At 37.9% G+C, this 23579-nt stretch overlaps 1 protein-coding gene across 4 annotated transcripts in view; it reads right to left on the bottom strand.

The window, feature by feature from the left end:
• Positions 1–4157: 4157 nt before the first annotated feature.
• The window catches only part of PVALB (parvalbumin), an 81735-nt gene continuing 62313 nt past the window's right edge, over positions 4158–23579 (bottom strand). For 3 of the 4 annotated variants that reach the window (XM_062588642.1, XM_062588635.1, XM_062588648.1), the window contains 4 exons: positions 10740–10807; positions 8603–8735; positions 8108–8217; positions 4158–4321 (listed from right to left, as the gene is read on the bottom strand). In XM_062588642.1, the coding sequence (XP_062444626.1) occupies positions 4293–4321; positions 8108–8217; positions 8603–8735; positions 10740–10800 (333 nt within the window). In that variant the 5' untranslated portion in view covers positions 10801–10807 and the 3' untranslated portion in view covers positions 4158–4292. Of the gene's footprint in view, positions 4322–8107; positions 8218–8602; positions 8736–10739; positions 10825–23579 lie in introns of those variants that run through there. The other variant, XM_062588627.1, reaches the window with a different exon arrangement.

Genomic DNA, 23579 nt, shown 5'->3' with positions numbered 1-23579 from the left:
CTCTGGATAAGAGCATCCACCAAAATGCTTGCTCAGAATGAAGATGTGATTGTGCAGCAGCACAGGTTTAAGCATGTGTTATCAGGAGCAGAGCCCAGGACCTAGAGGAGGTATTCTGATCGCTGACTTATGCTGAAGCCTATGCTCTTGGATTTTTATTGCCTCTGGTTTCTTGATGTAGTTAACACAAGAGTGTTAGCATATGCTTTAATCACAGTTTAATTTTGATGTGTTATTGTATGCTGTGTGATTTCTCTGTCATTTGCAATTGACTTATGCCAAAAATAATGTATTCTCTATCTGATGAGCACTTGATCTCGGTCTGGGGTTCTACAGCCAAATAGAATTCTTTTGCGCTTTATGCTCACTTATAAAGGTTTTGTGGACTAATTTGTGCTGTTACTGAACCTTGTATAAATTCATAATTTTCAATGTTATTTTTGGAGGAAGAGCTTATTTCAAATATTTTGCATAGCTTCAGGTTTTAATTCTATAGCAATAACAATGTTAACTCTGTTCTGGGTAGAATGCTATCCATGTTTGGACACTTATAGCGCAAAGACTTTGATAAAATTATTTGTCTGTTGCTAGCAGGGAAAGTGTTTACTGTGTTCCAAGTGTTTGAAAGTATTTAGAAATAGGGGAAAGTGTCCTTACTTCCTCCCCAAAAGTTCTTGGGTAAGAGAAGGCAAAAGAAGCAAGTAAGCAAACTTTGCTTTGATGAAGTGAACAAAGGGTAGAAGCAATCATGAGACCTTAGGTTTACAGTGATGAGCTCAGAACTGGTGAATAGACTGCAAATATCAATCTTATCTCAGCTCTGGCAAAATAAACAGGTCTCCAGTCAGCTGGTTCTCAGAATAAGAAGTGGAAAATTGATGATCCATGAAACTGTATTAAGAGCTCTAAAGGACCATGTAAAACATAAAAAAAATATGAATTTGTTGGTTAAAAATTTGGTAATAGTGATCTGAGATGTGTTAAGGATTGTTGATGTTTGGTTGGTGCAAACCTTTTTTATTAGATCTTAATTTGTCATTTGTCAGAAAATTATTTGTTTAAGATTTGTGGATTTTTGGCTTTTCTTCCTTTTGAGTTGTAGTTCAAAGACTGCTGTGTTTCTTTTCTGGCAATATATAATATTAGTGTGAATGAGTGGTGTCATTTTTTGTATGGGTAAACATAACTTACAAATCTTAAATTTTATAATTTTATCTTGTTACAAAATACGTCTAAGTGTCTAAGGAAAGGATGAGTACTTGTTTAAGGTTTTTCTTCAGCATACTGGCTGGATTTGGTGTTTTATAACTTCTACTTTATTACAGCAGTGGAGAGAATTACAGAATATGCGCTGCACAGGATAGAGGAGAAGATGTAATATGACAATTAAAAAATTCAAGATAAACGTTTCTTGGAGAAATTTAATTTTGCTTCTTTACTTGTGCCTGTGAAAATAAAGCATCTTTCTAATATGAAATAGCACAATGCAGGGTAATGTGGATTTTCTGTGTGTGTTAAGTGTAATATAATTCACAGCCTATGAGGAAAGCTTGATTTAATTTTGTGGCAATTCTTGTTTTCTCCAATCTTCATGTTAGATTCTTTGAGAGTCTTCAATACCTTAAAATAAAGGTTATATGAGAATGAATAGTTTAATGTTTTGTGTATATAATATCTTATATTGTTTATTTTATTTTAACTTAAAATTTTGCATTCAAAATTTTGAACCACCACTACATAACTTCCTCCTAGCAGAATCAGTCAGGAAAATTCTGAGAATTTTTATCAATTGGAAATGGAACAATTTCAGATTTGGTAAAATATGGAAGCAATTTGGGTTGGAGGAGCAAGAATATAAGTACTGAGTTGGATAATTCATAAAACAATAATTTTAGGTACAGACAGAAGTTGATTTATGCTAGACAGGTGCTTGGGACTTCTTTGCTTTAGATATACAGGTGTGTAACATTGAAATTCATACTTTGAATTTAAAATTAAGTTAAGAAAAGATATGGTTTAAAACAGGTTTTGTGAGACTTCTGCTTACCTAAGTCCTATGTATACTGGTAGCGTATTTGAATAAAGAAACAAATGCATGGATAGAGAGATAATAATTCTTGTTTAGAGTATCAAGTGAAATCAGAAACATGAAGGTGATATTTTGAAGGTCTCTCTATTCATTGTAAGTGCTATTCACATTGTAATTATTTTTTTCAGTTTGAAAGTAAAAGTTTTTTCTTTCCATCTTACCTATACAATAGAAAATTTTCAGGTCGAATCAGGTCTTATGCTTGCTTAGTGTTGCTTGTTCAGGAGTGAATAAGAGAATAATATTAAAACAAATTGATGTAGGAATCATGATTTGGGATCTTCAAATTTTATGCCTGTAAACTTCCTCTATTAATGTTGGATTAAAGTACTTTATTACACACAATGTACCATAAATAACTTTTCAAACTTGTTAATGGCTGTGTTGACTTGTTTATTATTTTTTGGCAAAGTTCTGGATAAAATTTGAGATTGCGTGCCACACAGGAATGCCTTAAAATATAAATCCTTGCAGGTTCAAAGAACAGAAAGAGAATATAAATGGCTGAAATCATATCTTTCTTATATGGCCATCTTTTTGTTGATTTTATGATTTCATGGATCTTATTTGTGATATCCTAATAATTCGTATTGTAATCTTTTGTTTGTTGCACAATATCCTGTTGTTATTACACTTTTTTACCACTTGAGGTCAGCAGCTGCTGAGAAAAGGAAGGCATAAAAAGTCTTGCCTTATTGCAACCCCTTTTCATTTACTTTATTTAAAATATTTTAAAATGAATATATTCTTCATACCTATAAATACATTGTGCAAAACCAGAGGATTTATTTTGAATGAACAACAACTGCAGCAAAAAGTCTTCTTTGTGAGTTACTGTAGTGTAAATAGCTTCAAGTGTGTTTATTGGCTTGCCAGTAGCATTGGTAATTATTGTTGCAAAGAATGGTGTTCTATACAGAACAAAGTTTCAGTCTTTTATCTTTATATTAATACTAAATTAGTGATGCTAAATCAGAATGGAACAATTTGCTGCAGGGAGTAGTTTGGAGTCCACAAATGGCAGATTTCCTTTCTTTTCTTTGCAATAGTAATCAATGCTTTGTCAGGATGTAGGGAAGATGCTGCTCAAAAGTGATTTTTCTCTCCCTTTAACTTTTGCTTAGACAAACAAACAAAAAAGGTAGAAAGGAGTAGCTTGATGTCAAAGTTACTGAACCGAGATTTGGGGAGCAAGGGTTTAGTTCTTGACTCAGCCAAAGGCTTACTGTTGGCTAGTCATTTTTTTTGGCTTGAGTCTCACTTTCTCATACATAATTAAAAAAATTGCCTTTTTGTGAAGTTTTAGAAGATTTAGTTTTTTGTCATGGGATGTTTTGGTGTACTATTTTAACAGTGGGAATGTCAACAGTAGCATCACAGCTGAATTTTGGTGCTGAGTATCTAATGTCTCCTTCCCTGAAATCCATCATGTTGTTTCTTTTGAGAAGTCCACTATTCCTTTCCTAGATACTTGTTTAATGTTGCTAGTAAACATACCCTGCATTTTAAAAGTGATTGCATTTCAGTAGTTTGAAGTTATCTCCATGCATGGCTGGCATCAACTGATAATTCCTGTCAAGCCTTTTATCCAAAAATCCCACTGCACCAGAAAAATTTAACAAATTTTGATTAAAAAAAAAAACAGTTCACTGATCAGCAAGAAAGATGTGGTTTGAATATTAGGAAAACTTCAGAGCTATAATAATGATTAAGTCAAAAGCATAAACTGCCAAATGAAGTTGAGTAATTGCCATCACTAGAGATTTTCCAGGGAATGAGTATGCATCCATTTAGCAGGGATGGCTTAAAAATTATTCAGTCAGTTTTGGCACAGTTCATAATTTGGGCTGAATTTGTTATTATATGCGTGTTTTATACCAACTTTTTCCAACTTTGCCTTAACTAGGAAAAAAGCAACGAGTGTCTGCAAAAATGAGTAAAACAAATTTCCTTTTCCCTTAATGTGCATCAAGACTATCTGAAAGAAGAAACCAGTCATAGTGAGAGAAAGTAAAGCCCAGGTTGATGTGACCTTTATTATTTTAACAGTATCTTTCAGCACAATTACAGAGTTACAAGATTGCAGAGAACAGAGCCAGAGTATAAAATAACATAATTAAATAGAACAGGAGCCAAAGCAGTCAGCAGGAGGTTGGAATTGGGCAGTGAAGGATGGATGAAGGGGTTGCATTGGTCAAAGCCTTTATGATTCAGCCACCATAGTTGCAAATTCTGGAGAAGGGAAAAATTATTTTAAAATATTTTTAAAAAGTAAACAAGGAGCAAGCATATTATAATGATTACAGAGTCACTGATGTAGCAGGAATATCGCGATAGCAGAAGAACAAAGAAATTCAAGATAAAGGGAAAGTATAATTTAGGAAATCTTACAGTGAAGTGAAAGGATTTGAGGGTAAGGAAGAAATTCTATACATGCCGGACCATCAAGACTGTCCACCGTTGTTCATCTGAAGAACTTGATTAGTTCCCTGTTATTCCTTTGTAAATTTCAATCAGATGAAGTCAAGAACTAGAAATTAAATTCTGTAGTGAAATAAATTTCCTTTATATTAGAGTTTGGCAAAGAGACTCATTAATTAATGAGTCTTTCAGAGTATTTGTGCTCTTATATTGTAAAAATGTTACATTTAAATTTGATTTTATAAAGGCAAATTGACTGAAAATTACAGATTACAGAAACAGAAGGTTGATACTCTCTCTGCTGTAAAAACCTACACAGCAATCTTGACCACATTGATGATAATGACAAAAACTCATTTGATTTCAGAGGGCTGATTTTACTTTCTTACTATTATCAGTGGTACATCCATAATAGTTACATAAACAAATGTATTTGCCATTTGAGGTTACTCTGTGCTTTGGTATATAATGTGTCTTTCAGCAGGATGATAAAGCATACAGAAGGCACATCTGTATATCAGTGAGTAGCTGCTTGGCACACGGCTTGACACCCAGAATAGTATGTTGCTCAAGGAAGTTATAATTCCTAATTCTATCTAGCCTTAGAGTAGTCACCCATGCGAACATCTTGCACAGTTGTGTGTGCCTCAGAGCATTAAAAATGACAAACAGGAGGGAATCCCAAGAAGGGCAACAAAAATGGTAAAAGAATTAGAGGATGTATAGAGAGAGTGGTTTATGGGTTTAACATAATCATCTGAGAGGAAATGACAAAAGGAGGACATAGTCATCTGTAGAACTGAGAAAATTATTGAAGTTTGATGTAATGAGGAGTAATGTCTTGCAACCCCCCCCTCCAAAAAAAAAAGAAAAGAAAAAGAAAAGCAAAGCTATATATTAGGCATTTGTAAGAAAATTCTGATGTTCTGCTGAGAAATGCTCAGCTCAAAAAAGTGAGATTGTTACCCTACTGACTAATATGGTGGATGTGTCCAAAAAACATTTTGCCAAAGCCTGACAAACCAGACAGAGAAATAAAAATACCAAAGGGTTTAAATTAAATCCTCATTTTTCCATCATTTTGAAAGATATAAATCCAAATTAGAATTAGTGATGCAGAATACTTAACACAAAACATGTATAAATCATGGACATGGTGGGTACATAGATTGAAAGTGTTGCAAACTGATTTTAAGAGATAAAATGAAGCACTTGTGTTAGGAACCAAGAGTATTCTGGACAGAAAAGAAAAAAGGCTGTGATTATCAAGTGACTGTGAATAAATCCTGCAGAGCAGAAACTCACATGCCAAATGGATGAAATCTTTCTAAAAGTGAAAAACAACTCTGCATATTCTGTTAGAACATGTTGCTAACTTGCTACAGCTTAACTGAATCCTTCTTTAAAAAACAACAAACCAAAAAACCACACGTTTTGTCTGCATAATAGGAAAGGTTAGGTTCCTCTGTTAGGAAAGGTTATTCATATTTTTAGCCATATATTTCCTATTATATATTATGATGGTGATATTATTACTATATTGGCAATATATTTCAGGAGAATGTCCTGATATCAGACAAGCTGTAAAATGGCCTGTCGTGAATAACTGCTACACACATTATACTTTTTTCCCAGTATTTTCAATGTGCATGACAGATTTGAATATTTTGAATACGTACAAAGTGAATAGCTTTGTAAAACTTGTTTGCTGTTTATCTTCATATAAAGGTTAGCCCAACTGCAAATGGCTTATGGGAACACTGTTACAAACTTTACTGATATATGAAAAGCTTCTGATATAAGACACACATTACTGGCTGTCTGTTGGTCATTCTTATAAAAGTTTATTGCCCGTGAATCACCTGTTAGTGATATAATCCTTTTGATTGATTCCATCCTCTTTTTCAGCTTTAATTCCTCTTCCAAACTAAATTAAGCTATATCTTTCTTTGCACAAACTATAGTTTCTATTTACAAGGATTTGGGCTATTTTGACATTTAAAATAATTTACTAGCTATCTTACATCGAAGCTCCGACTTAAAAGGAGAGGATTGTCTCATTGTGCTTAGTATAGCTTACTAGCTTATTCCAGCCTGATGCATACCCTGTACTATTTTACTGAAATGTCAAATATAATTGCAAAGAATATGTTGTAGGCTAGTGATTTCTCTCATCAGATTTTCCTTTCTACATTATCTCCTAGAATAGCAAATCTATTTTGGAAACTTGGTAAAAAAATGAGTTACACTAATCCATAAGACACAAAAGCAAGAAGAGGGCTAAGAAAAGAAGGACTTAAAATATTTTCCTTTGTATGACTTTACTTATTTTGCAGCTTCTAGGGGATCACTGAAAAAGTATCATCTGATGTGAGCTTAGCTGCGATAAGCTTACTTATGTGAATCAAGTTTTCTTCTGAAAATCTTGCCCATTAATATGCCACTAATTTTAATGGAAATAAGAAAGACCCATAAAATAAAACATGTGAAAGTATCTGAAATAAGGATACCCTCCTAGATTCAATAATGCTGCTAAAGTTCAGCGGGAACTTCCCTGGAAGCTTCACAATTTCTCATCTGCCACTGATACCATCATGATCTGAGAACTTAAGAAGCTTTAGATTAGAAATAGGATCAGAGTAACTGATATGCCCATGTGCTATGAACAAGCAATTTAGCTAATATATCACCTACTAATATGTCAGTGGATGATCTGGTATGTCATTTCTTCAGTTTCTAAACTAGGAGATTGTTAATTAACCTCATTTTGCCTTTTATTCCCTTTATTTGGAGACATTTTTATAAATCCCAGAGATACAGCAACACACAGAGATGAGACTTGTAGATGTTTTTAGATTTTAACCTAACATATGGCCTTTCAATATGGTGGAAACTTAGGAATTTGTTATTGTTTAATGATGTCTAGCTAATTTTGTACTCTGGAAACAAATATCTGTTGCTATCTCCTGCAATAGTGAAAGATTTAATTCAGAAATGTATCACTTAAACACACTGAAAGAGACAAAAAGACATGCGTTTCTCCCTTTACCTCTTTTTCCCCTGTATGTGGGCTAATTGGATTCATGCTAAGGGGTAATAGAAAATGGTAGTATTTTTTTTTTATCGGTTCTTTGAGTGAAAATGTTGTTCTTTTCTCAGAGAGAGTGACAAGTTTTCTTAGCTATAAATACCTGCATAAACACTAGCAGAAGCTGGATACACCGTTGTTGTATAGAGGCTCCTCAGCAGACTGACAGCACTTCAAATTTTAAGAAGTTGCTTGCTAAGTCATCTAAAATCTTACATTATTTTCCTATTTACCAATCAAGGAGAAGTGGTGGTACTCAGCTTTTCCTTTCCTTAACTAAGTTTTGGGTTTTGTAAACTCTAACCCCCTCTGGTGTTGGAACTCACTCCTGTTTCCCAGGAAGTTTGTAAGGTATGGCAAATTTAGCAAGACTTGACATTTCATTAAGTCTAAGTTGTGCCCTTCAGAAGGTCACAGCCCTGAGTGAGAGCCTTAAATTTACTCTATCCTTGCATGTAAGAATAACATAAGATTTTTACTGTCAAAGTATTTTTCATTTAGTTACATACCATCAACACCAATTTTACCATCACCATCCTTATCTCCTGCAGCCATAAGAGCCTTCGTTTCTTTGTCTGACAGGTCTCTACCGTTGGGGGTAAAGCCCTTCAGTACAAACCTAAAGAAAAGGCATGGGAAAAGGAAAGGTTTGTTCAGAACAGTTTCACTTTGTATTTATTTGTACCACTGTTTTGATATTTGAGATGGAATCTACGGTTGATTCCTCTCTGTTGTTGACCTTTAACATTCAGGAAGAGTGCTCTGCTCTGAAACTTCATTTGACTGAAGAACTATCGGTAAAACATAGATCATCATGTGTTTCAGGCATCCTGCCATAAAAGCTACACCTAGTTACCTCCAACACACTTCAGGTTATATAATTAGCAAACAACTGATTATAGCACAAAAATACCAGTCAGAAGACTGAATTGTGTGCTATTTTCTAGTATAGGAAATTAGACTCCTAAAGTGAGGTTATTTGGAAAGGATTTATCTTTACTTACTTTAATTCTTCCTCTTCAATGAAGCCACTTCGATCCTTATCAAGAATGCGGAAAACCTTCTTCACATCTTCTGGGCTCTTATTTTTCAGTCCTACCATCTCAAAAAACTTCTTGTAGTTAAAAGATTCAGCAGCTACGGGAGATGAAAATGCAGAGAACTGTTCAGAAAAAAATACTGAAACATATATACTCCTACACACGTACCCATAGTTTTCTTCCTTATTGCTGCATGTCCTACCCTCGGAGGCAGAACCACGTTCTGAAGCTTAGCTGTGATAGGAGCTAAACGTCCACACTGTAATAGCCCGTGCTTCAAAGACACTGTAATTTAAATGAACAAATGATAGGAGAGGTACTATCTCCCTTTTGCGGATGAAGAGCTGAGCTACAGAGGGATGAAGACACTTGCCCAAGGTCACACAGAAAGTCTGTGATAGAGTTGGGAACTAATGTCTAACCTCCACTGTCCACTGTCTCATTGCAGTGCCTTACCTGCAAGACTTTTTTTTTTTTTTTTTTTTTTTTTTGGGGGGGGGGGGGATGGACAAGTTAATGAAATGTTTTTATGCTAAAAACATTGTCCTAAAGGTGAACCCTAGCTATTAGATTGTATCTGACACATCCTGACATTTCCACTCATGGGAAAAAATAAATAAAAGGAGCACTCTTGCTCGACCACGGAGCGTAACGCTGACGAGAACTGTTCTGGAGCACATGGCTATTTCAGTTCTGTTTTGTTTTTCCTGAAGGCAAACTAGAAATCAGTATCGCATTTCTCCCGCTAAAGGTACGTGCAATAGTGGTTTGTAAGCTCGAACACTGCAATAGAGTGCTGTACGCTACCTGCAAGACCTTGCGAGGCACCGGGGAGAAGAAAGAGCCCTTGAAAACTGGAGAGGAGATAAATTAGTTTATCTGCTCCACCTCTCCTGTCCTTTAACCGCACCCGCTTTTGCCCCCACCCACGCAGGCTTGTTAACGACTATGATGTAGATTTGGAAAGGTGTTAGCGAAATCCAGTGCAGTGACCTCCAAGAGGTGCTGTGGGCATTTCTTTTTCTTTTCTTTTTTTCTTTTTTTGGCACGATACATCCTTATTCCCGCCGTAGCTTTTCCTATTACATAAAACTAAGGCGACTCGGTCATTCGGGATCTGCTTGACTGAGATCTGTCATTAGCTGCTGCTAATTGCATCCGCTCCAGGACTTCGAGATGGTCCTAGAATAATAGAAGCTAATGAGGAAAAAAGCTGCTGGATCGAGCAGAGCAATTTGTTAGCCCCTTTGACTCTCCGAGTGCTGAGCTCCTTCGAGCTCAGCTGACTTTGTGCTTTTGTCTCTTTGAGAAGGTCATCGCACAGACAAGGGGAGAAAGAGGCTGCTGTCCCGGGTGGTGTGATTAGCCAGGTAGTATCAGCGGGGTGGAGGGGGGGGGGTGAAGGAGTGCAACAGAGCACAATTTCTGACATTTCTTTGAGAACAACCTTAGTAACTATTTGATAACTATTTGAATCCCTGTCAGTCAGTTTGGGGGTCGCGAATTAAGAAGGGGTAGGGGATGTCTGAAACCTGGGAGAGTCTTCTAGTGATTACTGCAGCCATTTGTCCTGCAGAAAGCTTCTGCAGTCGAGCAGTGCACTACTACTTACTGTTGCCCCCTACTCCATCCCGAAAAGCAAAAACCACTTGGGGGTTCCCTATAGGAAGAAAGAAAAGAGCTGTTTCTTACTTCCTTGAAACGAGAAAGAGTAGTTCTGCAATACTTGAAATTGAATTTCGGGAAACTAGGAAGCTGCCGACGTCCACGGCTGACTAGCCTATCGCACATCAGAACATAACCAACCCTGGGTTACCTAGAGCTTTGCTCCTTTTGTAACTAACCCCTTGCTAAAAGCAAAGTCTCTCTGCAGTTACCATTTGCTTTCCTTTAAAATGAATTAACATTTAATCTCTGTAATTTACAGGACAACTTTGCAGAGGATGCAGCCCTGCACTTGATAATCCCATCATGCTTTCACTGCACTTCTGTACACATCCTCATTTGATATTTTATCTAGCTAGGTCCTGTAATCTTCCCTCAGCTGAAACATGTCCTGTGCTAAGGAGAGGGGGGGGGGGGGGGGGGGGAAAGCACTCACCTGAAAAGGCTCCTACAGCCTTCTTGATATCCTCAGCGCTGAGCACATCAGTCATAGCCATCCTGCAACTGTTTGAACAGGGAAGCAAGTGCGAAAAGATTAAAAAGTGCTTTCCTCATCATTTCTGCTCATATGACCAAAGCTGCAGTGCTGTGTGGGGATGGCACACCGGGAAAGGCTGGACCTGTGCCAGCTATATAGCTCTGTGTGGATACGTGCCATGGACTGTCGCTCTCCGTTTTGCAAAGCACCAATCAGTCCACAGAAGCAGGCGTTCTGCTGAAGAGAGGGTGAGGGGATGTATTTGTGGGGACCAGGTTGGGGGGAGGATGCCAGTGGGGGTCAGCCGCGGAAAGCCTGGAGCCTAAGCCTTGCTGGAGCAGTGCCAGAGTCTGTTGTAATACAAACTGGAGAAAGAGTTGTGCCAAGGTCAAGTTTCCAGGTGCAGTGAAAGGGCTAGTGGTGCAGAGCAGATTCTTTTCGTTTAGTAAGGCAGGATCAGCTTTACCAGATATATCCAATGATGAGTAAGGAACTGCAGCATATGCCAAGCTTCAAGCAGCTCTTGAGGTCAGGAAGCAAATGTAGTTTTTGAACATTTGTCTTAACGTTCAAACGCTTCAAACGTCTCTCCTTTCTTCTCTCTCCCCCCCCTTCACACACACTCCTTCTAGACCTCATTTCTTTGGGGCCAGTCCATATTAAGCATCATCCTCGCTGAATTAATTAACACATCCCTGCGAATCCTACAGATCCCATTTGTAATGCACAATATGCTGCAGAATATTCCATGATATAATATGGTGAAACGAGATGTGAGGTGATAGTACGCTTAGACGTAGTTCTTGTGCAGTGGTAAGGTTCCTACGCGGGATCGGGCACTTGCCTAAATCGTCAAAAAGGCCAATAAAACATTTAGGAATCCTAATGTATTTTGTTGGGTTTTTTTTTTACTCCAATTTGTGCCCACTTTTAACGTAAAATATGGCAAATAGTCCAACTTATTTTCAGATTTTGGGCAGAAGCCACTAGGTTGAGATAACCAACGTTAGGGCCCGGTAGTAGGGCAAATCTCTGCAGGAATATTGGCAACTCCAAGTAAAGAAAGGAGGAGGAGGAAAGCGCGGTGGCTGCAGGATCCCTACACTAGTATCAGCGGGTGCAGTTCGATCCCGCCGCTCCCTTCCGCGGACGCAATTGCACCGTTGTCCTGAGGGAGACTGTGAAAGAGGCCTTAAAAAAAATGAGGAGGCTGCTGAAAAAAAACCTCAATTCGCTCTTTTAGTTTCAAGAAACGCTCTTCAGCGTTTCTTAAAAGTACGAGCCTCCTCCCCTCCCCCTACCTTCCTCCCCGTGGCCCAAGTTCAGCTATAACGGGTGAGTCATTAGTGTGCCACTGAGCGCAGAAGGATGGAGGAGGAGGTGACATTGGGGTCCTTTTCTTCCCCCCCCCCCTTTTTTTTTTAACAGCGACTCTTCGCTGTGGGAGGGACTGTCATTTTTTCCCCGTTGGAACTTTTTCTCCATGATCCTGTATTTCCTGAGATGCAGGAGAGACTTTGTTTTCTCCAAGGACAAACAACGATGACGGATGTGGGAGCCGACTCTCTCTCTCTAGTTTGGACATAAGAGGAGCTGTGCAGTAGGGTTTTTACCGAAGATAAACTGCACCCCCACAGAAGAGCTTCGCTCACTCTCCAACATTGACAGCTCTTGCTCGGCTGCTCTCCACTGTTCCCCACAGCCTTTTTTTTTTTTTTTTTTTTTTTTTTTTTGAGAAGTGAGAGGTGAAGGGAAAACAGTACTCTAGTCCCTTGCTTCAGCGGAGTTCCTTTTGGAGAATGGAGCTGAAAAAGTACGTACTAACGTTGCCTTATGGAGCACAGGTTAAAACCTGCGAATTTTTAGTCCTTTTTACACTTAGTTGAAATGTAGTCCCGTCGATATACAACTATTTACAAGAAAAAAAATCAACGTGCCTGTTGCATAATCTTCTGTAATTGGCGTCTGTTTACTTCTTCTTAAGTGCAAGAAGAGGGAAAAGTTCCTTGTTGTTTCCAGTGGAGAGGTCACCAGTCTAATATGACATCCATCTACTTTCCTTCTTTGCTAAATGCAGCAGCAGCGCAATCCACAAAGGAGCTGGGCCTCAATCACCACAGTTTTTCTTTCTTACAAACCTTTGCAAATTTGTTGCTGAGGTTTGCTCGTACTTCGAGTCTTGGAGCCTCTATTAAGGCCCTACAAACAGGAAGGTTCCTGATCATCAGTCAGTGAAAATGCTCTTGTTGCGGGTGACTCGTATTTCGGTGTCAGCTCTGCTCTGCTGACAACGCAGGAGCACATTTGGAGGGCTGCCCTTGCACGTAACTCAAGCCCGGTAGCTGGCCTGAGCACAGGTGATGCGCAGCATCGCCTGCTGGGCTGGCAGACGTGAATCGGGTTAAATAACCTCATGCCAAGAAAACCAGCCAGAGGCGCGTAGTTAACCGGCGTTTGAGGCTCATTCACTGCTGATGTCTCACGAATGTCTCAGGAGCTACTTCGCATCCCTAACGATGCGTCCCTCGCCTCCTCTACACTTTCCCTCTTGATCGCATCTATCAGGCCGCTAAGGCCCAAATTCGTTGTGAAGATCTAAAATAAGAGGAAACCATTGCGAATGAGGCTTCAGATTAGGTGGAGTCATTTATATGGTATAGATAACATCTCCCCTAATTTCAGGTCCCAGATTCAGAAGTGGAGACATCGTACCGATCGTAATCAGAAAAACGAAAGCAACGACAGGTAGGTGTGCGAAACAGACAACTTGTATCAAAAGTGGAGGGATTGCTGAGGCCCATCTATAACCGCAGCAGTACCTCCGTTTTAAGGACAGCTAACAAACTTCTAGAAGCTTTTAACCACCAAGCTTTAGTTAAAAATGTTATGTTATTCTAATAAAAAAGGCGTTTCACGAATTGGCAGTTTCACACTCGACCCTTCAACTTTTTCTCATCACCTCTTAGAGAAGGATGACGTGTTTTTCTTTATTTTTGAGATTTTGCCAGTTTTGCTGCTTGAACTCTGCAAAATCTATATCGTGGATTTCCAAGTTTTCTGCAAATAAGCTTTCGTGTAGATCAACTCCTTTTCCCGCTAGCAACAGAATGATGACATTCTTACTAAGTAAACGATCAAGTAAATAGAAATCAAACCACCGCTGTCAAAAGCAAACGATTTAGGGAAAACATAATGAACAGCAAGGAGCCCCTACACCAAGCATTCAAGCTGCAGTTGCAGACAAGCAGAAACCCGAGAGAGCTTTGCAAAAAGGGAGACGCATTTCCTGTATATTCCTAATGACCACGCCAAGGAGAACAACTATATCTCATCACTTACCATCATCTGTGCATAAAGAGACATTTAATTCCTGAGATGGGCTTTAGTTTGGTTTGGTTTACTACCAAGCACTTTAGTAAATTCTGTCTACCAAGTCTTTGCTCCCATTTTTTTTTCACTTTCTCTCTTCCCCTATATTCTTATTTCCATTTTCTCACCCTCCCCTTCCTCTCAATATGTTCAGCTATCTCCTCCTGTTTACATGTCTCTTTCTTCTCTCTTGAAGTCTTCTCTGCGGGAAACCTTTCCTCTGTTTTGAAGATTTGCAAGTCTTTATCTCTCTTGACTTTCAATTGTGGGAAGAGGGATGGGTCGGAATGTTAGAAGAATCTCGCATCTACTTTTCTTCAGGCGAAGGTCCTGGGTTTCTTCTGGGAGCGGGTGAATCCACGCTTGCTGTGGAAGTGTTAACATTTCTTGCTACTTACCTTTTGGATCTCTCTCAAGCACGCTGGAAAAGGTTAGGTTTGGAGGCAGCTAAAGAAAGGTGGAACTCGGGGTAGGAACCCCACTTATATAATCTCTCTTGCTCTTTCTATTTTCGGCAGGTGATACCCACTTCTCACTGGTATCAGATATTCAGGGATTTTGGTGGCGGTGTCACATTTATCTTTCCCTTAACTAATCAAGGGACACTATTAATAATCTTTGGCACCCACCTTCCCTTAGCTGTAAAAGCCTTTTACATCGACAGACTGACGATCTGCTTGACGTGTTTATCAGTAAAGGGAAGAGCAGACTTAACTGTCTGGAGGTAAATGGGTGCTTCATCCTCCATCAGATGAAGGCAGAGTTAGACTTCTGTCACGATGAAGCAGGAAGTTCAGAAGGAAGGGAATAGCAAGATGCGACCTCCTGATCAGAGTGAGGGAAAGCAAGGGCTTATGGCCAGAATTTGTCTATTCATTTCTTTAACCCTGGAAGATACTGCTTGGAACAAGAGGAAACAGCCCTAAACCACATTCCTGCACTTAAAGCTGCAGTACTTGGTTTACCCGTTGGTCTTGAAGGAAGCCGGAAATACATTTTCCTGCAGATCACAGTCCAGATGTGGTCGTCTTTAACACAGATACTCAGGAAGGTGCTTTCTGCAGGCAACAGCAAACTCAAATTGTGTAATTTTGTCTGTTCTTACTTAAAGACAAAATGGCCTGTTGGGGTTCCACTGGGTAAGGTGCTGTAGAAGCTTAAAAAATTTTAAATCTGAGCTTACTTAGGAGAAGTGGAAGGTTGTAAATGGAGAGCTACAATATGTACGGCCATAATATCCTGATCGTAACCTTTTCAGTTATGAATTCTCTTTATGTCAATCTGCTACAGAGTTGTTCATTCAGGATGAAGACATCTTTGAACACACTTTTATTTTTCCTCTATCAAACAATAACAACAACCATAAAAATGCCATTGAGAGTCACTTCTGTTCTGTAATCCAGTTGGGGACACTTCTCTTGATCTTTAATGTTTTTCTGGGAAGGGAGAATATTTTATAAAGGATTGTAAGTCACATCTATCTGAAGTATATTTGTTAGTAAAAAAAATCTCTGTTTCAGAGCTCAGAATGAACAGTTCTTGGGTTAAAAAGCAACCCAGACTGTAATGAAATGGTAATACACATCTGTAATACATCTGAAATTATCCTTTGGGAAAGGCAGGTGCTGCAAAAGTGAGATTTGATTTTTCTACCTTGATTAATTGATCATAGAAAGGAGGAAAAATAATTGAGGTATAGATGGGGTAAGAATATTTAACTATGTTTTTCTGTTGCTGATATCTTTTTGATGCCAAGTTCTGTGATAAATTGGAAATTCTCCAGCAGCCTGAGGTAATTTCAAAAGTGGAAGCTTTATTGAATCAAATATGACAAAGATTAATTCAATCAGTTTAATGTTCTCTGTCTTATTTATTTGCATTACATTTCCTGAAATGGTCTTTGGGTTTTCTATGTTCTGCACTAGTAGGGGAAGCAATATTACATTTTAGGCACCCTGTTTTATTCCTCATTTTGACAAACACTGACTCTCTACACTAGCAGTCTTTTGACTGATGTGGGGTTTGCACTGCACTTTCGCATACTCTTGATGAAGTAGCAAGATTAGATTCTGGTTTAGAGATACCAGTATCTTTAGAGATACCAGTATGTTGAGGTCATTAGCTAGAGGCTCTATTTCCACTTGGTAGCTGACAGAAGATCTTTTACCCCTTGCCTTTTTTTTTTTTTTTTTTTTTTTTTGGGGGGGGGTAGTTTAGAGAGTTTAATGATTTTAAAACTATATGGCTACTGGAGTGTGACTTCATTCATGTCTGATGAATGGGAATGAGCGCATTTGTGCACTGGTGAAAGAAGAGCAAGTGGAGGGTTGGTCATTATAATTTTTCTGTGTGATGTGAAAGCCATCCTAATTAGTGGAAATCTTTTCTTATGTTTTTTCTTGGTTCCTAATAAGGCTTATTTACAATGAGAGAAGCAGTTTGATGACCTTATCAGGTAGAGAGTAAGGTCTTCGTACTTGTCTGTTATTTCATTAACTAAGAGGGATTTTTATGGTGGTAAGAGGAATAGAATACAAAGTCTGATCCTTCTAGGTCATTAATACAAGTCTGACCAGAATTGACAGACATGGAGAGCTGTGGCAACATAGCATCTCATCACTGAGGTTTCATCTGTGTGAAGTGACAGAATTTGGGTAGGAAGTTTGTGTTACTGCACTCATCAGTAAATATATAACCACATTACTGAAACTATCATCTCAGATTCATTCAGGAAAAGATTGGGACTGGCTCTCCCCTTTAAGTTATATATCCATTGTAGGGTTAATTGGGATCTCATCCATTTTCACTTGTTCACTTTCTTGCTACACATAAATAACTATAACCTGAGTTATAAGCTGCTCCAAGTCCATACTAACCAATGTACCTGAAATATTTGATGTTAGGATCATAATGTATAATTAGCACTTTAAAAAGGAAGCCTGTCCTGCTGCTGCCTTTTGTCTAGTGTGTGTGTGTTTAACAAGGAACTTTAGTCTTCAGGGAACCTAGCGTGCCATCTTTCACCCACCCTCCATTTCTTTTCTTGCTCATTTGTTGAATAAATAATATGACTCTTTTATTTGGAAACATATTCTAAAATGTAGAGGTTTCATTAATATGTTTATTTTGTTTTCCATTTACATTTCTGTTGTATATTTTTTATCTCATTATTTTCACATATAACTCCTTCAATCACCCTTCTTTTTCACTCTTTCTGTGATGTTTATGCCTTTTATTTGGTTTTACAGTTACAATATCCTCTAGTCCTTGGTTAGCCATGCTATACAGAATTATTTATTTTAAATCTTCCTTGTGAATCAGCCTCTCTAGACCTTTAATCATTTTTTTTTCCTTGCTTGTTTTTGATGTTCCCCCAATTTTGTTGGCATCTTAATGGTATTGTGGTGCACAGTGTAGTATAGAGTTGCTTTGCTATCTGAGCTTATAGAATATCCTAAAGTATCCATGATAGCCTTCAACCTGTTTCTAGGATATAAGCCAAGAAAGATAAATCAGGTTGAAGTTACTGCAGTATGAGGCTTTTATAGGAACTAGAGCCCATCCATATTGCATTTAGATTTGGAAACAGTTTCCACAGCAGTTTTTAAATCTTTAAAAAATACCTTGTATATCTGCAGCATTTATCAGTTAAAAACATTCTAAAGCATTTTATAGACCACATATACAGGGACCAATTTGCTTTCATTTAAGGCAAAGATCGGCGCTGGTCTCACCTATGTTTAGAAGTAGGATAGAAATCCTTATAAGAACTTTTTTCTTTAGTGTTTTTCATGTGAACTATGAAATATATGTTTTTGTTTCTTCTACCTGCTTTTAGTGAAGCTACAAAATGTGCCACCTCTCACAGGGTCCTAGATATAGTCTCCTCTTCCATATTATTTACAAAAAAAAAAAAAAAAAAAAAAAGAAAAGAAAGAAAGAAATATCATATTGTTAGTCTTCTTAACTCAAATGAACTGCCTTACAAAGAGGTGCCCTATATAACCACAAGCCATATAATACTGGGATTCAGTATTCAAAAAACCCTGTACCAAAATCTTTTGGAGTAGTGGGAGTGAATATAAGTAGGAATATTTGTATGGAGATGAAATGTAAATACATTAGAAGTTGGCTAGAATTTATGGTAGACCTTTGCTGGAAGAAGTACAGCCAAACCTTTCCTGTTGGGGAGCAGAATTTGTATCTTTTTAAAAAGATATATTTACATAGAATGTAGCACCTATCAGATTTAACCTGTCAAAGTCTTTGCCAAGGTATGTTGCGGTACTGAGAGCTTTTGTGGGTTGGAGAGGAGAATGGGCAAATTCATGGAAGAGAGATCAGCGAAAGGTTACCAAATTTGTACAGGCCATATCCAGTTTAGGAAGTTCCTAAGATGAAGTGGTTGACATCTGAGATGGGATTAGAAGAAAGCATCATATATATTTGCCTTGCTCTTACATTCCTTCTACAGCATTTTGTTTATAATCACTGTTAGAGACAGGGCTAGAGGGAACTTTTTTTTGGCCCAGTGTGGCAGTTCTTAATTTCTTATTTTCTTCAGTGTAGTTTATGATACCATGTGTGTGTGAAAAGTGGAAGGGTCAGATGGTCAGAATGTATGTGAAATATGTATCACATGAGAGGAAGAGCTCACAATACCCACAGGAAAAAAATCTTTTAATCCCTAGTATAAATCAGAAAACTTTAGTCTTTGTTTACTGTGACTCTGCTGATACGCTGTTCTTGAGTTCATATATGCTTTTGTAAAGCTGCAAATGAACATACTTGTTCAGATATATGTATATCTTACACACTAGTAACTGAAAATATCAGTTGTTTTGTGTATACTAATTATTTTATTCTTGCCAGATGGAATATATCAGACTGAATTAGGCTTTTTAGGTTCTGTTACTTAATAATAGTCCATGGAATGGTTTATTTGGTTTGCCTGGGAGATCTGTATTCCTAGAATCAAAGTTTAGATGTTCCATTTTTACTTGTGACTCTTCTGATGATTGGCTCAAAAGCTGTGAATAGCAAATGGCTGCAAGAGATACCTGAGAGACTAGAAGTAGGTCGCTAATAGTCCCTTCTATCAGTGAGTTTCTGAGACTCTCTAGCTTGCATTGTAAGTGATGTGGAAAAGCGAAACATCACGAGCAATATCACCCAAAGGAGATAATACAAATGAAAAATAGTAATAGATGTTCCTGTGTAATTTCCAGATAAGAGTTTGGCTCTGGTTACCAAAGCAGGAAAAAGGTAGTCCTGAAAGAGTAGATCTATGTTTCATAACACCTTCTAGCTACTCTCAAATGGATACTAACAGCAGGAAGAAAAGCTGTTAGCCCCAGTGGGAATCCCAGACGCCAGGTTAAGGGAATGGAAACAGACAGTTTTCTTTACAACAGACACTTGTGGGTATCAAACATCTGTTGTATTTGCCACTCTGGTGTTATTCACACTGGAATGGACAAGCCTGTATAACTATTACCACAGGCATTTTATCTCAGGATAAACTAGCACAGCAGAAGAGTGGTTTCATTACTTATTCCTGTTTATCCAAGGTTGGTGGTAGGAGAGGGTTTGTGGCATTTAAATCAGCATAAACAGCTTTCTGGGGGAATCTGACTTCAGTTATAGCAATTGGAGTCTCGTGCTAACCCAAATTTTGATAGTTATTCTTTCACAAACCTTTTTTTTTTTTTTTTTACCTTCTTAAAATTTTGTAATTTATTTCAGAGCTGTTAGTGCACAGTCAGATGGATTTAATAGCCAGAGGTTTGTACAGGAGTTATATGTTTCTGAGTAAACAGGAAGTGGGCAGAATTCCATAGCAGTGATGCTGAAATGATGAGTTGGGTCTTCCCCTGTCAATATCCCAAGTGGAAAGTACTAGCTAAGAAGGTCTGTGACTAGCATCAGAAAAGGAGCAGACGCTGTGTCAACTGTTAATTTATTGATAATTCATTAGCTGACAAATCTTAGTCATAATTCTGTATTATTATTTCAGCCACCCCGATAAAATGAATTTAAGGGCCCTGGTCCAGTTACTGATAGGCAGATACAAACAAATCATAAACTGATTGGCACTAAAAGAGAATCTCTGCAGAGTTCATGGACAGAATCAGACCCATACACTGAGCTGTCCTGTGTTTTCTCTCCTTTATCTCTCTAGGTAGTGTACAGGGAGGACTGCAGGAAGGAAATCTCTAGTATTGCTACCTATACTAAACTTCTTATAATGAGAATGGACCCAAATTCCAGCACTGACTGTCCAGCAGCATTGTCTTTGGCTGCATCTATGATTTCCTCAGGTAAATTTCACACAGAAAATTTGAGTTTTATCTTCTGCAATAACCTCATCCTCTGCTCTTCTGGGGAGAAAATTTACTAAAGAGGGACTCACTTTTATCCTCCTAGGAGAAGTACATCTTCCCTGTTGTTACTAGTGTACCATAAGTTTTGCTTACAGTTTTATTTTAACCATTCCTTTTTATAATCATTTTATCACCTCATTCATAACCATATGTATGTGAATTTCATTTTTTTTCCCAGGCAATTGGGAAGAAGTTCATTTTTGTTCCAAAGATTTACAATGTTATTTGCAGTATTTGAAATAGTTTTATTAGACTAAGCAATCTCAGAGATATTTACGCTGCAGTTTTTGGATTCTGCCCATTTGAACTGTTGCTCTGTACAGGCATACATTTTTGCTTGGATGTTTCCAACTCCCAAAGAGTTTCATTTTGACCATATCTCTTACATAAATCATCTTATTGCAATGCCTTTTTGTACCTTTCCTTTCAAAACTTTGTGACTATCCCATGTCTAGGGAGTGGAAATAAAAGCTAGAAGTGTAGCATCAGAGGTAGTATGTGATACAGTTCTGTCTGAATGACACATAACAATACCTGGAACTTGGTGTTATAGTATTTTGACAGCTATTTGTAAGAGGCAGTAGTTCCCAGGCCTCTTGAGTTTGGATCTCAGCGGGACACAGAAGCTGATGTCTTAAAGAACAGTGAGATAGTTTCAGAAAAATGATCATTAATATATTGCTTTTGTATGATGCAGAGACCCACAAGACACAATTTGCAGCATTTTACTTCTTTGAAATGTATCATCTCTATCTGTCTGTGCTTCTGCTGATGTTTCTAACATCTTAACCACTAATTTTAGAAATAAAGAACAATGTAGTAGGCTATACAAGAAAGCCTGTATATCTCTGAGCTCCCTGAGTGTACCTCCATATCCTCCATTACTGTTGTCTGATTGTTTTGGAATTTATCTTTCCAACAGCACTTAACTCCTATTGAAGGAAAAAGAACTGAAACACCAATAGATTCAATGATTTGCGCAAGACTACGCAATATAATGATGCAAGAAATTGCATGTTGCATCCTGTCTTGGTAAAATACATTCAACAATGTACCAACCTTTTCTGTTGCTCTAGATTTTAATTCTGGTCAGTATAGCCTGTGACAGAAGTTTCATTTGCATGAAGCAAGGGGATCCTCCTTTTCACAGAGAGGATCTGTTCACTACTTGACTCCTTCTAAGCTACCAAGTTTATCCTGTGTATTGCACAGAATTTGGTCTCTTTTTAGTTGGGCTTTTCTTGTATTTTATTAATAGAGATAGATTTATTTTTGTACTTATTAATATTATTCATAAGCATGTATATTATTACACTGCCCAAAACTGTAATGTCAAGTGAGAGGGGAAGGAGAATGGTTCTTCCTTGGCTCAGGAGGGACAAAATTTGCTAATGACTTGTGAAGGAATGACAAATGGTTTCTCTTTCAGGTACACTCTAAATCCTCTCCATCTTTCCTTTTCAGCAATGGTACAACAAATTTTACTGGAACAGCATAGAGGTTGTTTTTACTCATAAGAGTAATAAAGGGTCTTCATAAAGGATTCACACAAACAAACAAAAAAAAGTGACTTCCTTAGCTGTTCATCCTATTTCTAGTGAAGTTTACATTTCTAAAGGACGTATTTGATCCTCTTACATGTCTTTGGTTTTCTGTTGCTGATCTTTTGTTCTTTTAGTGTGATAGGGGAGGATGAAGGTGGAACAAAGCTAGTGTGTTTCTCTGCGCTATTACATTGGAATTTGTTAACTGAATACTTTGTATGCTGTGATGTGTCCAGTTCCTTTTCTATTTTTTTTTCTAGTAGCCATGGAAATACAGACAGCAGAAATCACACTTCTTACACCTTCCCTTTTCTTTCTCTACTGAAAAAGTGCTGGTGAAAATGATAGACAAATGATTTTGGAAAGAGAAATCTCTGATGTATCCTCAGAGTAAATGCTATGTAGTTTTGAGAGAGGAAGTCTTTCTTTATTTCACCAGCATACTGTAACCAGGTTTGCAAAACCTCTTTTACATCAGAGAGTTGAATCTCAACTCAGTTTTTTTAGAACCTGAGCCATCTTTCACAGTTATCACTGGGACTCTTGCTGTTCTTTTAATGGAGATTTGGCAAGGCCGCTGTTCTAGAGGTTTTTGCAGAAATTGCCAATGGTAGAGATCAATTACTACCACTGAATAATTATTTTGTGGAGACAAAACCTGTCTGATAGGGATTTAATCGAGACCATCAGTCTATGTGGGTGTTGATCACATGTTAGTTACTAGCCACTTTCAAAAGCCTATGGTTTAGATGACAGTTCCTGGCCTACAGGTAAAAAACCTATATCCTATGCCATCTCTTCTTAAGCATCCATATCTTTTCCTATCTGCTTTTTAAAAGAGTAAGTTCTGCATTGTCTCTTTCTATATACACGCACACACACATACACACACACACACGCCTCTCATACTCCATATTCCTCCCATAAAAAGATAGACAGTTGTCTCTTTTCTGACATAGAGCATAGAAGTGCACAACCCTGGAAGAACAGGGGAATATGATATATTGTCATCAAAATTAACCAGCTGTTGATGTTGCCATGTAAATTGTTTAAGACTGTGTTTTACTACTCAACTAAGAGCAAGGATGAGAGCATCTGCATGTGTGCAGATTCACACATCTGCATGCATGCACACACTTGATATGGAACCAAACGAAAAGCTATTTCAGTAGTTCAGCTTTTGCTGCCACAAAATCAGTGAAATTTTGCTGGTCTTGAAAAAGATATAGAAGTTTTGAGAAAACTTCAGCGAAAAGCTTGGCTCTCCTAACTGTCGGAAAGCAAAATATTTGAGCCTTGCTGCTCTACCTCCCCTACCAGAAGTACATCTGATAACAGATACATTGTACAGGGAATTTCAAAGTTTAATTTAGCTTAACTTCTTAGCTGTGGTCAACAGCTGACTAATTTAGTTGGGAGACTGAGAAACCTGAAAGACTGGTAGCTCCTTTAAAGGACCCTGAAGATGAAACAGCAAAACACAAACATCTGCTAAAAATCTC

Source organism: Rhea pennata, chromosome 1 (genome assembly GCF_028389875.1).
Source record: "Rhea pennata isolate bPtePen1 chromosome 1, bPtePen1.pri, whole genome shotgun sequence".
NCBI classification, from domain to species: domain Eukaryota; kingdom Metazoa; phylum Chordata; class Aves; order Rheiformes; family Rheidae; genus Rhea; species Rhea pennata.
The sequence above is the reverse complement of the archived record's forward strand: the minus strand, read 5'-3'. Positions and strand labels throughout refer to the sequence as shown.